Source organism: Martes martes (genome assembly GCF_963455335.1).
Source record: "Martes martes genome assembly, chromosome: 14".
Taxonomy (NCBI): domain Eukaryota; kingdom Metazoa; phylum Chordata; class Mammalia; order Carnivora; family Mustelidae; genus Martes; species Martes martes.
This window is the reverse complement of record NC_137902.1, coordinates 52249562-52266182: the sequence shown is the minus strand read 5'-3', so window position 1 is coordinate 52266182 and position 16621 is coordinate 52249562. Positions and strand designations below refer to the sequence as shown.

The 16621-nt window shown below is 38.7% G+C and overlaps 1 protein-coding gene across 4 annotated transcripts in view; it reads left to right on the top strand.

The window, feature by feature from the left end:
- ADK (adenosine kinase) overlaps positions 1-16621 on the top strand; it is a 523602-nt gene that overhangs the window by 17005 nt on the left and 489976 nt on the right. The window contains exon 1 of one of the 4 annotated variants that reach the window (XM_080822504.1): positions 6066-6442. The exons of the other annotated variants lie outside the window; for them this stretch is intronic. Coding sequence (XP_080678630.1) covers positions 6429-6442 — 14 coding nt within the window. The 5' untranslated portion in view covers positions 6066-6428. Of the gene's footprint in view, positions 1-6065; positions 6443-16621 lie in introns of those variants that run through there. 4 annotated transcript variants of the gene reach the window in all.

Sequence of the window (16621 nt, the reverse complement as noted above, 5' to 3'; positions counted from 1 at the left end):
CAGGACCCTGAGATCATGATCTGAGCCCAAGGCAGACACTTAATGACTGACTGAGCCACCCAGGTGCCCTGAATCTCTAGTGTCTTGAGCAGTTGAGTAGCTGCTCAATAAATATCTGTTGAGTTAATAGTGAATAATTCCTAAAAGCTTGTTTGTAAGTGCCATAGACCAGATCTGAAGTGAAATAAAGATAAGAAAAATCTATGCTGTAGAGACTATATTTCATAAGATTCCAATAATACTTTGGGAAAAGCTCTTCTTTATTTTGCGATGTCCTTCATACATTTAAAAAAATATTTATTTATTTGAGAGAGTGAGTGGTGAGAGGAGCAGAGGGAGAGGGACAAGCAGATTCCCTGCTGCGTGTGGAGCCCACGGGACATGGAGCTCAATCTCATGACCCTGAGATCATGACCTGAGCTGAAATCAAGAGTCAGACAGTTAATCAACTGAGCCACCCAGAAGCCCCTCCTTCATACATTTTTATGTTAAAATGCCCTTTCTTTCTTTTTTTTTTTTTTCAAGATCTTATTTATTTATTTGACAGATCACAAATAGGCAGAGAGGCAGGCAGAGGGGGAGGAGGAAGCAGGCCCCCCACCACTGAGCAGAGAGCCTGATCCTGGGCTCAATCCCAGGACCCTGAGATCATGACCTGAGCTGAAGGCAGAGGCTTAACCCACTGAGCCACCCAGGTGCCCCAAAATGCCCTTTCTTTAATGAAGTGGTAGTGATATTCAGTTGTACAGTTTAAAAATGTGTTCTTGGCAGCATTAATAATTGGGTAGCACTGTTGTCCTATACTTCAGACTAGAGGTTTTCTTTGAGTTTCAGAGATTTGTAGTTCGTTGGAAATAAAGAAACGCTGTGTAGGTGTTCCTGGGAAGGAGTTTTGCTAAGAATTTTTACTAAATTTCAGTCAATCAAATGTTGTTATATTCTTCAAATTCTCCTGGGAGATAAATGGTCAGGTTCCATTTAAAGATTATATTATTTAGGGGCGCGTGTGTGGCTCAGTGGGTTAAGCCTCTGCCTTCGGCTCAGGGTCCTAGTATCCAGCCCCGCATGGGGCTGTCTGCTCAGTGGGGAGCCTGCTTCCCCCTCTCTCTGCCTACTTGTGATCTCTCTCTCTGTCAAATACATAAATAAATCTTAAACAAAAAAAAGATTATATTATTTGAATATGTAATGTTTAAATGAAATGTGACATAGGAATCTACAGGTAATAATTAAAATAAAAATAGCAGACCTCTTATATATAATGTCTTTGGAGAAGAATTAATACATTCAGCAATGTTTCTTAGAATAATCTTGTCCATAATGAAAGCTAACTAAAATTGAATTAAAATTGATCAACTCTTTGAAGAAACAATCCAAGTTGTATTGAGACACAAGTGAACTTTTTTTTTTTTGTTGACCAATAAAACTGAAACTTTAGGACTTGAGATGTCACCTATAACAAACTCCCTTATGTTTCAGGTAAGAAAACTAATGGCTAAAGGTAGTAACATTCTTTGTTAGTTCCGGGATTAGAATTCCTATCTCCTTTTTCCCAGGTTCCCGAACTTTACTCTGTGGCACACTACTTACTTTTCGGGAGATAAGTCTTAGGAAATTTCTCTTTTTGGAGTAGCATATAGGTTGTTTTAGAAACATTATTTTAATAGCATCTTAATTTACAGGAAATGAGGAGATGTATTTTTAAGTAATATGCAGGGAAGGCATTCCACGTTCAGTGTTGTGACAGCTGGCCTCGTAAGGGCTATGCGGAGCTCTAAAAGTTGTATTTATGCTTTTAATTTTTGTCAAGTTAAGATTTAAAATTAACCAAGAAAATTATAAAGACATTTTATTTTTGTTATTCCTGTTTTAAACAATCTTTATACATGAAAAATAAGATCTGTAAAATAAGCTCCGTTCCTCTAAAAATAAAGTGTAGTTTTTGATGGGTTGTGATTTAAAAAATTCATTTAAAAAACAGGAGGAATAAGTTTTGTATTTTTAAAATATTTCAGAAAGATAATTAAAATTTAATAATATGAAAATTTTACATTAATAAAACCAATATATAGTAGAAAGTTTATAAGGTAGATCAATATGAAAAAGAAAGTAAAAATTACATATAATCCCACTTTCCAGAGAAACCCGTAATGACATATTGGTATATTTCTTTCCCATCTTTTTTCTTTGCATAAGGGCATGTATTATTTTTTAATACAGTCAAGATCATACTCTGCATTCCTTTTGTTTATTTATTTTGCTTTCATTTAACATATCATGAGTATTTTCCTACATCCTTAAAAGGTCTATGAAAACATTTTATAATAGCTCCATAACATTCTTCTGCAATTTATTTAACCATTACACTATTTTTGGTTATTTAGAATATCATAAATTTTTTCTGTTATTAATGCTGAAATGAATAAATGTGTGTACAAATCTTTGTTCACATTGTTCTATTTTATTTATGATTGTTTCCTAAAAAAGGAGTTGTTGGCACATACTGCCAAAAAGCTTTCTAGAAATGGATTAATTTATACTCTCACTAACAATGTATGAAAGTGCTTGTTTTATGGCACCCTTAACAGCAAAACTGGTTGTGTTTGAAGAGAACTTGGCTATCATTTTGGGGCTTGAAGCATTTGTTGAAAAAATAGAGTGGGAGGGGGGTCTGTGTATTTATTTATGGTGCCCAGAGGTACTTAGCTGTTTGAGGTTAGTTATCTATTTGCTTTTACAGTGGCTGACTAACCAAACTATTAAATAAAATAGAATATTTACTTATCTACCCAAGAGCAAACTACTCTGCCACTTATCTTGATGCAATGATTGAAGCTATAAGGAGGTTAATGGAAGTTAGGAATTTCAGTTGGCTATTTTTTCCCTAAAATTAAAAGATTACATTTGAAATAAGTTAGTTGAAAAATTGAACAACAAAGTTTAACTAGGGCTCCTGGGTGGCTTAGTTGGTTAAGCCTCTGGCTTCTGAAGCATCTGAATTCTGTATCATTAAGGAAAGATAAGAGTCTGGAATATTCAAATCTTCAATCAATCAAAATAAGCCATATCACATCCTCTTCATCTAACAATCAAAACTTTTAAATGTTTTTTACTCATAATCATTCAATGCTACTTTTTTTTTTTAAAGATTTTATTTACTTATTTGACGGGGGAGGAGAGGACAAAGGAAGAGTGAGAGGAAGAAGCCAACTACCCACTGTGCAGAGATCCCAATGCGGGACTTGATCCCAGGACCCTGAGATCATGACCTGAGCTGAAGGCAGAGGCTTTAACCCCTAGGCCTTTTATTCTTATTCTAATTTTTCCCTACCCTCTCTTCACCCAGTTATTCCCATCTCTCCCTCCCTCCCTCTCTGTCTTTCTCACACATGCAAATACACACACACACACACACACACACACACACGCAGAGCTGCTGAGTAACTATTACTTAAACTTAAAAAAAAAAGATTTTATTTATTCATTTGACAGAGAGCAGGTGAGAGAGCACAAGCAGGGAGAATGGGAGAGGGAGAAGCAGACTCTCCCCTGAGCAGGGAGCTGGACATGGGGCTCGATCCCAGAACCTTGGGATCATGACCTGAGCTGAAGGCAGACAGTTAATGGACTGAGCCATCCAGGAACCCCTCATGTTCATTTCATATTATGCTTTCCAGTGATGTAATTTTAACCAGTGTGATTATAACAAAGTAGTACTTAACTCATGTGCCAAGGGCTCCAATAGACACTTCACTAGAATTAAATTTTAATTTTCACAATGCCCTGAAAAGCATATAATGGGTAAACTGAGGGACAGATAGGTTAAGAACCAGCCCAAGGTCATGCAGTTGGTAGAGTCAAGCAGAGATTCCATACTGTCTGGCTTGCTACCTTTACAACCTTGCTACTTAATACTGCCCATGGACAAGAGGCAATTGAGATCTGGGTGCATAAAGAACGGGCAAATTCTTGGCCACAGAGACCTATTGAGTTAGACCCTTATTTTAATAAGATCCCTCAAATGATGTGTGTGCATAATAAAGTAGCACTATACTACATCGCATATTAAAAATTACATTGAGGTTTTGAAATCCTTCCCAAGGATTATTCCTGATTTGATTTTAGTTCATGTAGGCTATCAGCATTTTCCACAAGAGGAGGAGGGAAACTGTTGAATTATTCATGTCTCCTCCACTTCAAATTGCTATTCTGCAGCTTCTTTGATTCAGATCTTTTTTAATCCAGAGAAACAACTGATTTGTCTACTTGTGGACATTTGGTCAACGTCTCACTCAGCAAAGCATAGTTATGTTTTTAACAATCTTTAGTCATGGACTAAATACAAAGATTTATATTCCATGAGTTCATTCTGGTTAGTCGTTTACCAAATTAAAGAGAACAATGCTAAAACGTTTTTGAATAAAACTGGACATCTTGAAATAGTTGATATTTTAGATGGTCAGCAAGGTACTACAGATCTGTATAAAGTGTTCTCCCTACTAATTTCATTTTGTGAACATGATTATTCTGTCAGAGGAGCAAGGATAGGTAAGAAGGAAGTCTAACTTGGACAGTGGAATAACAATGTCAAGTAGAAATGTAATGCAAGATGCATATGTTTTAAGTTTGCTAGTAGCCACATTAACAAAGTAAAAAGAAACAGCTTAAATTAATCTTAATATATTTTATTTAACCCAGTGTAGCAAAGTATCATAACATGTAATCAATATAAAAATTATTACTGAAATAATAAATATTTTTTGTACTAAGTCTTGAAAACTTTGGTATGTATTTTGTATTTACAGTGTCTCAATTTGGGTGCTTAATTTTCAGCAGTTAAACAGTGAGATACAGTCCAATGAAAGCAAAATTGTGTTTGATGGAAAATATATTAATTGCTTTGGTTTTAAACTTTAATTAAAATTAAATAAAATAAATTCATTCATTTTGATCACATTGGGCACATTTCAGTATATGTGGGATTGTGTTTCTAATATAACTGATTTCAGACCTATGGAACTGATCACACCCTATATGGTCAGTAAGTGAACGTCACTGGGGGCTGTAATGTGTTAATAAAAATACTACTTTACAGAGAATAAAGAGGGAATTAAAGCTATTTAGGTTATAAAGCTTATGATTTTACTGCCTCCGGTCCTTACAGCAGTTGACGTTTACCTGTCTTATTAGTGGTTCAGAATCAATTTCTTAACCTTTTGGCCACACTAAATTTTACGTTTAGGGCCAGGAGTTCGGGTTCTTCCATTTCCCGCCCCTCTGTGGCATTAGATACTTGCTTCGGAGCTTTGTATACTTTTAAGAAAAGTATGGTTAGCAGTATAGTATGAGTGGGCTAATTAGGCCCAGAGGCTTGAAAACTTAAATGTGTACCTGGATTACCTGGTACTCGCTAAAAATACCAGTATCTGGACCCCACCTTTCTAGATTATGATGCACAACGTTTACAATGGCCCCTGGACAGTTCCATATTAAATAAGCTGTTCTAAGTGTTTCTTTTTTTTTTTTTTTTAAGATTTTATTTATTTATTTGACAGAAATCACAAGTAGGCAGAGAAGCAGGCAGAGAGAGAGAGGAGGAAGCAGGCTCCCTGCTGAGCAGAGAGCCCGACATCGGGCTCGATCCCAAGACTCTAGGATCATGACCTGAGCCGAAGGCAGAGGCTTTAGCCCACTGAGCCACCCAGGCGCCTCCCGTTCTAAGTGTTTCTTAAATCCAAGAACGTTTGGAGACCGCTGGACTGAGCAACTGATACTTAAAGGCTGCGAGTTCGAATTTAACACATCCTGCTGCTGTTGCCACGCATTCTGTTTTCCCCAGGCTGAGAGTTTTTCCCAGGAGGTTGCTGCTTTTCTTCTGCAGGTGGGTTTTCCAGGCTGTTAAACCCCATCCCCACAGACTGCCCTGACAGCGTCCCTGTCCCAAGTCCTGTTAAAGCGACCTGAGCTTGCAGAGGTAGAACGTGGCCATGTGACTGACAAACCGGTTGCCAGTTGGGGCGGCCATTTTTGAGGCGGGCACCAGCCTCATGCCCCACAAGCCGGGAATAGGGGGAACCTTGTTACCAAGACTTAAGATGGCCACCGCGCCCGCTAGCCACTCCGCTAGCCAGCGCGCCAGGGAGCGGACACGAGACACGCGGCCGGCTGCCTCGCCTGGAGGCGCCCGGGGCTCATCTCCGGCCGCCGGCGGTGGGCGGAGCGCCCGCCCCCTCCCGTCGCGGCCAATCAGCACGTGGGGCCGGTTCGGCGGGGGCCGCTGGCGTGCGGGGTGTGTGAGGACGCGCTCCCGGTCGCCGAGTGCCCGAGCAGAGGAGCAGTTGCCGTGGTACCTGCTGCTGCTGCTGCTGCCGGTGCGGACGCAGAGCATCTGAGGCGAGCGCTGGTGCGTGGGGCAGGAAAGTGAAGCCATGACGTCCATCAGGTAATGAGAGAGGGCGGCAGCCTAAAGTGCTCGCCTACTGGGCGTTAGCCTCCTGACTGCTGAGAACTGTCGCCCCTCTTCTTGAGTGGTCTGCAGCCTCCCCGTGGCACGGGTCCCCCTTACGTTGGAGGTTCTCTCTGCACTTTTTATTTGGTCATTGCTGCTCTCAGAAGTTTTTGGGTCTCTGGCACATGGCGGAGCCCAGTAACTAGCCGCACCGGTGAGGTGACCCCCGCCCAGATTTCAGGGTGTGAAGCTTGCTTGTGTGTGTAGTGGATTTCTCATGAGAAAAAAAAAAAAAATGCAGCTACCTTTCCCTCCCAGGGGTGACCCAGCGCCTGAGGAAGTGTGACGTGGACCATGTGTGGCCATGCCTGCATGTCATGCCTTCTGACAACTTCGTTGGTGGCCATGAGCAGACCAGCATATTTGGCCTTGCTCTGATGTAGATACGTAGCCCCTAAGTTGCGAAATTGTGTGTGTCCCTAAAATGTTTGCTTATGACTGGAGTTAATATTCTGGTTCCCAAAGGTACCATCTGTTTACCTACTTTTATTTGAGAGTCACAAGTGAAATGACTTGTGAGATAGAGGTATAAAGCGAGAGCAAAAAAACAGGAGACTTACCCCAATTGCTTTCCCAAAGTTGTGAAGGTTTTTTTTTGTTTGTTTTTGTTTTGTTAATGGTAAGAGCTTAATGGGCCACTCCACTTTCTGCAGGTAGCATTGACAGAATGTTGAACTATGCTAATGCGACTATTTATAAAAAGAGATAAATTGCTTTATTTACCCAGTGTTCTGAACTGCCTCTTTCAAAGTAGACCTTGGTGTTCATTGTCCCAGGGAAAGGGAGGCTCTAGCACAAATTGGAAGAGAATAAAATAAATTAATTTTTGGTCCGCGAGCTTCCAACATTCTAAGCCCTGATGATGTCTCAGTGCTAATTTTGACTGTATAATATTCAAGAGATGACTTGGGAACCTAATCCTCAGGTAAGATAAGATAAGATGCAACTGTGCTGAACTGGGATACAGTTTCTTAAATTATATAATTTTATACTAACATAGACAAAGAGTACTTACCTCATTATGCAGAAGGAGAAATCCAGGTGCTAAAACCTGGAGACCCACCTGGAAAGGATTCACAGTAAGTTATATTGGGACATAGAGTCTAGCTTTTAATGCCAAGAGTGTTTTCGGATGAATTAACATTATGCTGTCAAACCAAGTTAATATCCCCTCACCTCACTCCCACTTCCATTCCCATACTTGCAGTCTGCTGCTAATTAGGAGTGTGGGTTAGATACTTTCTATGTTAAGAATCAGTTCTTAAGTTGGACTCAGTTTTAATTGACCATTGTCTTCCTGGTTGCTCTTCAGTGGAGAAACACAAGTCTAAAGCCTCGGTTGCTAGCAAGTGACAACCGGATGGCTGTTTTAATGTAGGGGTTGAACGGCCATTGTGTTCAAGACTGAAGTAAAGGTTGACATCTGCCTTATTCGACTTGTGGAAGGATTGATATTTCCTAATCATTAAATTTTATGATTGTTTCTTCAGATGTTAGTTTGTATTTTACATAGTCTTCAATTATAGTGATGACCCCCCAATTTTTTTATTTTTTTAAAGATTTTAATTATTTACTTGGCAGAGAGAGAAAAGAGAGGGTGTGTGGGCACAAGCAGGGAGAGGGAGAGGGAGAAGCAGGCTCCCTGCTGAGCAAGGAGCCCAGTGGGAGGCTCTATCCCAGGACCCTGGCATCATGACCTGAGCTGAAGGCACTCCGACTCCCCCCAAATTTTTGATATGTTATCTAAACCAGATACCACATTTACACCTGAGGAAACAGACCAATAAAAGTTGAGTGCCTTGTGCGAAATCATTTAGTAGTAGTTAGGAATTGAATCCAGACATCCATGATGTAGTGTACTGCATGATGCTTCTATAGAAACAATATACTTAACTTAAATTTCCTGAAAAAGCTGCTTCTATGGACTAAAATTGTCAAGTATCATGAGAAACAATTATAGCAACTCTTCTGCTTTGCTCTAGTTCTCTAAGGAATTTGATAACTTAGAACTTAGGTTCACGAGTAGGCAGGGAGACTGAAGTTGAAGCAACTCTATAAGTGGTGGCAGTGTTGAATGAGTCGATAATCCTACAGAAAGCAGCTACTTTCCACTGAGGACTGCCTTCAGTGAATTTTGTCAGTTTTAGTTTTCACAGACATGCTGTTAGGCTTGCTCCCATTTTGTGCCAAGTCTAACAGTAGCCCAAAGATCGGTATTAATTAACCAGCTTTTACTGGTGATGAGAGTGATCAAGATCACAAAATTATTCAAATCTGATTTTATGTCCAGTGTTGTTTTTTACACCACACTTAAAATAATTGTTGCTAAATATAGTAATGTGTGTCTTTTCAATGACAGAATATAAGATTGGAAACCAGACTAGTGGTCAGCATGCCTGGGTTCTGAGTCATTTTTCTTGAATTAACTGATTTTCCTTTTCTTTTTTTCTCTGGACATTTGTTTAATGAAATACTCAGTGATGATGATGCTAATGTGTATCCCACGGTGTTGTTGGATAGGTATGAAAGTGCTTTTAAGTTTTAGGACATTTTGTAAATGCAGTGTTCTCTCATTAAAGCAATTTGAATCTCTTAGAGACTGTTGTCTGAAAAAAAGTTTCAATTTTAATTTTTTTAAATGTCTTTTCTTTTTAAATTTTATTTATTTGGCAGAGAAAGAGAGAGCACAAGTAGGCAGAGAGCAGGCAGAGAGAAAGGGGGAAGCAGGCTCCCTGCTGAGCAGAGAGCCCCGCATGGATCCCAGAACCTTGAGACCATGATCTGAGCCAAAGGCAGAGGCTTAAACCATTGAGCCACCCAGGCGCCCCTAAATTTTAGATTTTTAAATAGGAAGCAAACTTACCTGATTCTCTCATTTTACATTTCAAGAAACTGAAGCCAAGAGAAACTGCGATTTGTTTAAGCTCAAGCAAACAGTTGCAGATCTTTAACTAGAATTCAGATCTCTAGACACCCGGTTCAATGCCCTTTACAAATTCAACTATTAGGAATTCATAAATAATGATTTAAATCAAAAACATTTAAAAAAATCTAAGATCTTTGGATGAATTTGGCTGGCGATAACTGTCTTTTCGACTTGTTTTTTGTATTCTACTATGCTACATCATTACTGATGAGTCTAAATTTACAGCCTCTAAAACCAATAATCCTTGAAGAATAACTGTTTTTTGTTAAATATATCAGATTCCAACTGGTCTTTATTCAGGAAATGATAAAGCATATTTGATAAGTTGATGGTTTTGTCATTTTAACTGGCCCAGTAGGGAAGTTGATAATGAGTTAAATTCAGGAGACATCGAAAGATGTACAGTGTTTGGCCTAGATGAGAATCTTAAAGGGCACCTGGGTCATTCAGTCAATCAAGCGGCTCAGGTCATGATCTGGGGTTCCCTGGATCAAGTCCCTGCTTTGTGCTCCCTGCTCAGTGGGGAGTCTGCTATTCCCTCTGCCCCTCTGCCTGCTTCTGCTCTCTCTCTCACTTTCTCTCTCTCAATTAAATAAAGAAAAAAATCTTAAAAAAAAAAAGAGGAATCTTAGAGGGCATTTTATCCTTTTCCTTTCTCTGTACTGGACCTTGAGGCTCAAAGTGAAGGGTATGTCCTAGTTAGGCAGTGGTAGAGCTTAAGATAGAACTTAGGTCTTCTGACTCCTACTTTATGTACTTTTCACTGAGCAACACTGTTTCAAAATACTGCTGTGAATATTGCCTTGTTTTCCTAACATCAATGCCTAGACTGGTTTTGGACATTGCTTTAGAGCTTGATTTTGTGCCAGGGAAGACTAGGAAAATTAGGTAGGGAGACAGAGTGTTTGCTATAGAGCTAAGGAACCCTATTCTTTGTCCTGTCCAGACAGGTTAGATTTGGTCTATTCTGGGACTTGACATGACTGTGGCCTACATGATGATTCTAGAACTACTTTTGTGGGTTAGGCCTACATTGGAAAATTTATGTGGGCTGTGAGTTGGGTCCTAGGGTATTTTTCTTCTAACACTCAAGACTTTTGAGATGCGTCCAATAAGATCTGCCAAGCCACTCAGATGGCGAACATTCATATGGAGACTAAAATGTGGCTAAGATCGAAACTGCCTTGCTTTGTTGAGTTAGTTTCTTTGGAACCTTTAAATAGAATTTTCAGACTCCTTGCAGGACCTGTGTCTTTTATAAGAATTGTGAATTTCAGATTACTATGCAAACTTTTTTATGCTATGGGACTTCTTAGGCAAATGAGCTTTTAAAATAAAATTGTTTCATTTATGAAGTATACTGAAGAACAAAAACAAATCTTTCTCATATAGAACTGTGCAATGTTGTCAGTTGTTAATGCTCATATTTGTAAATAGGTCATCTTGTTTGAAAAAGCATGTAAGGCCTCCTAACTACAAACCTTTCCAGCCACAGTATTGCTACATTAAGAACTGTCAAAGATAAATGGGAACCAAAATAATTGCGTAGACTGTTGGAATGTTAACCCTTTCCTATAACATTGGTTAACAATCTTGTTTCTTTACCTCTTCATGCCTACTCTTTTTTAAATTGTTACTTAAAAAATACTATAATTGGGACACCTGGGTGGCTCAGTCATCAGGTGTTTGCCTTCAGCTCAGGTCATGATCCCAGGGTCCTGGGATCGAGCCCCTGCATCAGGCTCCGTGCTTGGCAAGAAGCCTGCTTCTCCCTTTCCCACTCCCTCTGCTTGTATTCCCTCTCTAGCTGTGTCTCTGTCAAATAAATAAACAAAATCTTAAAAAAATATATACTATAATAAAACATAAATATGGGTTTTTATTTTCAAATATCAAAGCTAGCTTATAAATAGGATGACCATATGTCCCAGTTTGCCCAGGACAATCTTGAATCATGCTAGTTATCCTGGCATAATTATTAATAGTTCTTCCTTTATTCTCAAAAGGGTCCTATTTGGGTAATAAATTATCTGGTCATCTACTTATACACTGTAAAAATTCTGTTGTAGTAGATTTGAAATAGGACCATAAGATAATGGAATATTAGCCTATATTTTGGCTGGGTTTGGGTATTTTTCATTGGTCAGACATTTTTATTGTACTGAGAGTTCTAGATGTCCAGATATAGTATATAAAACATGAAAGCACATGATTTGAAGTTGGGACTCATTTATTTGTTGTCTGACTTTTGGCAGGTAATAAAACCTTTCTGAACCTCTTATTTCTGTTAGAGATAATTGCAATACCTACCCTATGGGGTTATTGTGAGGCTTTAAAGACAATAACATAAAAAAAGACAGTAACATATAAAAATGTTTAAACTACAAGTTATAAGTATTAGTCATGTCACATATGTGTTTCTGAAAATTGAATTTAAAATGAACAATTTTGTTGGAGTGCCTGGCTGGCTCAGTCAGAAGAACATGCCACTCTTGATCTCTGGGTCATGACTTCATGACCAGGTTGGGTGTAGAGATAACTAAAAAGATTAAATAAAATGGAACAATTTTGTCTAGTTTAAGGGAACTTACTATTTAACAGAACATAGATTACCTTTTAGAAGTGTTTTACTGTTAACGGGAAGCAGAAAATTAATAGTAGTTGAAGCTATATATGGAGATTTTGAGGGGGGCTAAAATTTCAACATTATTTGTATGTTGAAAAGAATAATCCTTTAGGAAGCAGAGAAATAGATGATGCTGGACAGAGTGAAGAGGGGTCTTTTGTTTTGTTTTGTTTTGTTTTCTTGGGGGGGGGGTTCAAAGAGAGATTTATTACTTGGTATGCCTGGGTGGCTCAGTTGGTTAAGTGTCTCCCTTTGGCTCAGGTCATGATCGCGGGGTCCTGGGATTGAGTTCCGCATGCAGCTCTTTGCTCAGCATGGAGCCTGCTTCCTGCTCTGCCTGCTGCACCCCCTGCTTGTGCCCTCTCCGATAAACAAGTAAAATTAAAAAAAGAGCGAGAGAGAGAGAGAGAGAGAGAGAGAGAAGATTTACTGTGTAAATTAGTGTCTCATTAGTGTGAAAGACTATAAACTTTTTTTTACTAAAACAAAAGAGCTTTATTAAATAAGTTACCATATCAGAGATAATTTTCTTGAGTATGCAAGAAGGCATATTCAGAATACAAATGTAAGAATTGGCCTTACAGAGCCTAACGGACACAAATATTTCCTTTGTCTATCCATTTAGCTAGTGAAAAAAAAATGCCAGTGATACAATTATGTAGAGTAAAATCACAGATCCTAAGTTCACTGAATTTTGAATATGAATATATATTCGTATATTTATTTATTTGTATAAATACAACTCAGGTCAATATATAAAACATGGTCATTTCCCCTGCCTCTTTTCAATCAATCCTACTCCCCGTCCTATCCAGGCAACCATTTTCTGACTTCTGTTGGTAGATACTGGTTTGCCTGTTGTAGGACTTCATATACGTGGAAATCTATGGTAAGCACTATTTGTGTCTATTTACTTTTATCTGATTACTTTTGTTCAATAACAATTTTGAGAGTCATCCATTTTGATGTGTATATCAGTTTGTTCGTTTTCATTGCTAAGTAATATTCCATTATACAGAGATAGTAACAGTTATCCTATTGGTGGACTTTGGGTTGTTTCTAATTTTTGGTTACTATAAATAAGGTTGCTATGAACTTTTTTTTTTTTTTAAGTCTTTGGTCTTTTGTAAACACCTAGGTGTGGAAATTGCTGTGTCCTAGGATAGATGTCTGTTTAACTTTAGAAACCACTGAACTTTTTCAAAGTGGAAAACTGAGCACATTCCACATTCCTACTGATGGTGTTATAAAACTACCAGTTATTCCATATTTTTTCTTTTTTTTAAATGTTGGTGGTGTTTTGTTTTGTTTTTAAAGATTTTATTTACTTATTTGACAGACAGAGATCACAAGTAGGCAAAGAGGCAGGCAGAGAGAGAGAGGAGGAAGCAGGCTCTCTGCTGAGCAGAGAGCCCAATGTGAGGCTCGATCCCGGGACCCTGGGATCATGACCCGAGCTGAAGGCAGAGGCTTTAACCCACTGAGCCACCCAGGTGCCCCATATTTTTTCTTTTTTTAAAAGATTTTATTTATTTATTTGAGAGAGAGAAAGCACGAGCTGGGGGGGAGGGAGGAGCAGACTCCCTGCTGAGCATGGAGCCAAACACGGGGCTCTATCCCAGGACCCTGGGATCATGACCTGAGCTGAAGGCAGACACTTAACCAACTGAGCCACCCAGGTACCTCAGGCCATTTTTAATTTAGCCATTCTGGTGGATTTGTAGTTATATTTTATGGTTTTAGTTTTTAATTCCTTGATGACTAATGATATTGTGATTATATACTCATTGCTTATCTTTTCTTTTGAACTGTCAGTTCAAGTCTTTTACCTGTAGTTTGATTGGATTTTTTTGTTACTGATTTGTAGTTCTCTTTATATTCTGGACACAAGTTATTTGTCAGATTTTACACACACACACACACGCGCGTGCACGCACACACACCACACACACTCTCTCTCTCTCTCTCACATACACACTTGGATATGTAACAGATGTTTTCTCCCCACTTTGAACCCTGTCTTACCATTTTAGTGTCTTTTAGAAGCAGAAATTTTAAATTTTGATGAAGTCAAATTAATAGATTCGATTTATTTTATGATTATTATCTATTGTGTTCTTAGAAATCTTTCAAATCTTTCCTTATTACTGTCACAAAATTAAGTAACTATTCCATTAAATGTTTTCTTCTAGACGTTTTATAGTTTTAGCTTTCGCATTTACATCTATGATCTGTCTTAAACTATATTCTTGCTATGGTGTAAGAGTTTCTTGAAAGAGTCCTCCATCAATTGATTAGATTGGTGTAGGTTTTTTCCAGAACTGTTTTGATCCATTGATCTATTTATATATTGTTAGGCCAATACCACACCTTTTTTTTTAAAAAAAACTTTATTGACTTATTTGACAGAGAGAGAGAGAGAGCACAAGCAGCGGGAGTGGCAGGCAGAGAGAGAGGGACAAGCAGACTCCCTGCAGAGCAGAGGCAGCCCCATGGAGACTTGATCCCAGGACCCCAGGATCATGACCTGAGCTGAAGGCAGTTGCTTAACCAACTGGGCCACCCAGGAGCCCCTGTACCTCACTGTCTTAATGTAGTTTTATATTTGTTGTTTCTTTAATTTTTTCTAGAATAGAGTAATAAAGCCTGGAATGGGCCTGGGATGTTTTTTGGGTGAAAGGGTAGAAGATTAAAACGTTGGTTTTTTTTTTTTTTTAAAGATTGATTGATTGATTTTAAAGAGAGAGAGAGAGAAAGAGAGTATGCAGGCATGTGAGCAGGGGTGAGGGGCAGAGGGAGAGAGAGAGAAAGAGAAAGAATCCTGAAGCAGACTTGCTGCTGAGCTCAGAGACCAACATCCCAGAACCCTGAGATCATGACCTGAGCTGAAATCGATAGCTAGCTTCTTTGACTGAGTCACCCAGTTTCTCCACATTCTTGCCAATACTTGTTATGGTCTCCCAGTCTTTGCTGAGAGGCTCTGCTTGCAGAAACATATGTTTAACGCTCAGGCAGGCATACAACTCTTCCATAACCTTTATTTCCTGTTTGTGCAGAGGCTTATGGCTCAGAGATGATTGCTTTGGACCTTTCAGGTGTTGAGCATGGCACAGTTCTGGGCACATGTACGTGGCCTTCTAGATTCTCAGGAATATTCAGAACTTTACAGAACCCTTTATGGATATCTCATGCCCCCACTTTTCCATTTAAGTTTTTTGGTTAGTTTCTTGTTTGTACCAACTGCCTCAGAAGCTGGGATGTTAAACAATTGCATTTGATTGTTTTTGACAAATTCCCCTGGGGAAAAGGCTGTTAGAGCTGGGCAAGCTCTGAGTCAGGTCAAAAAATAAGAAGCCTCACGAATGGGGTTTTTCATGGAACTGCCTGTGAGCTCAGATAATAGCAGTTATCTGGAAATAGGGCTTTGAAAGAGCTCCAGTCCTCTTCTGACCCCTCCAATAGCTGCTATGCTCCTGGTTTTCACTGTGTGTGTGTAGGCTTTTGACAGTGTTATATAAATGGAATCATAGGGTATATAACACATAGATATGGCTTTTATTTTCACTTGGCATGTGTCTTTGAGATACATCCAAATTGTATCATAGTTCATTTTTTTTTCTTATTCCATGTTCATCTATTGTGTTGATGTACCACAGTTTTTTTTACCTACTAACTTGTTGGGAGGACATTTGGTCATTTCCAATTCGTTTTTTTTACTTTTACAGATAAAACTGTTGTGAACATTTGTGTACAGGTTTCTGTGTGAACTTAAGTTTTCATTTTGCTAGGATAAATGTCCAATAGTGTGATTCCTTCCTTATTTTGTGTTTTACCAATTACCAAAGGAGGGTTGTTAAGACTGTGCATTTGTCTTGTTTCTCTCAAGTTTTTTTCCCTTAGTATTTCGAAACCATTTATTTTCTTTTCTTGATGAAATGAGTTATTTGTATGGAATCCCTTTTATATGGTGCCACTCCTTGTTTTAATCTACCTTGTCTATACAGCATAGGGAATAAAATTGATGGTATTGTAGTAGCATTGTAGGATGACAGATGGTAGCTACACTTGTGGTGAGCATAACATAATGTATAGAGTTGTTGAATCACTGTTTTGTATACCTAAAACCAATATAACATTGCATGTCAGCTATACTTTAATAAAGTCTATAAATATAGCCACTGCAATTTTCTTATAATTAGTGTTTTCATAGAATATCTTTCTATTCAGTATTTTATTTTCAAACTCTCTGTGCCTTTATATTTAAAGTGCAGCTCTAGTAAATTATGTCAAATTTGTTTTTGTTTTTGTTTTAAAATATTTTAGCTATTTATTTAGAGAGAGTGCATACAAGTTGGGGAAAGGGCAGAGAAAAGGGAGAGAGAGAATCCCAAGCAGATTCTGCCCTGAGCATGGAACCTGTTGTGGGGCTCCATTCCACGACCCTAAAATCACCATCATGCCAAGTCAAGAGTTGGACGCCCAACCGGCTGAGCCCTCTAGGTGCCCCCATTTAATTTGTTTTTTAATCCAGTGTGGCAGTCTTCATCTTTTAATTGGCATG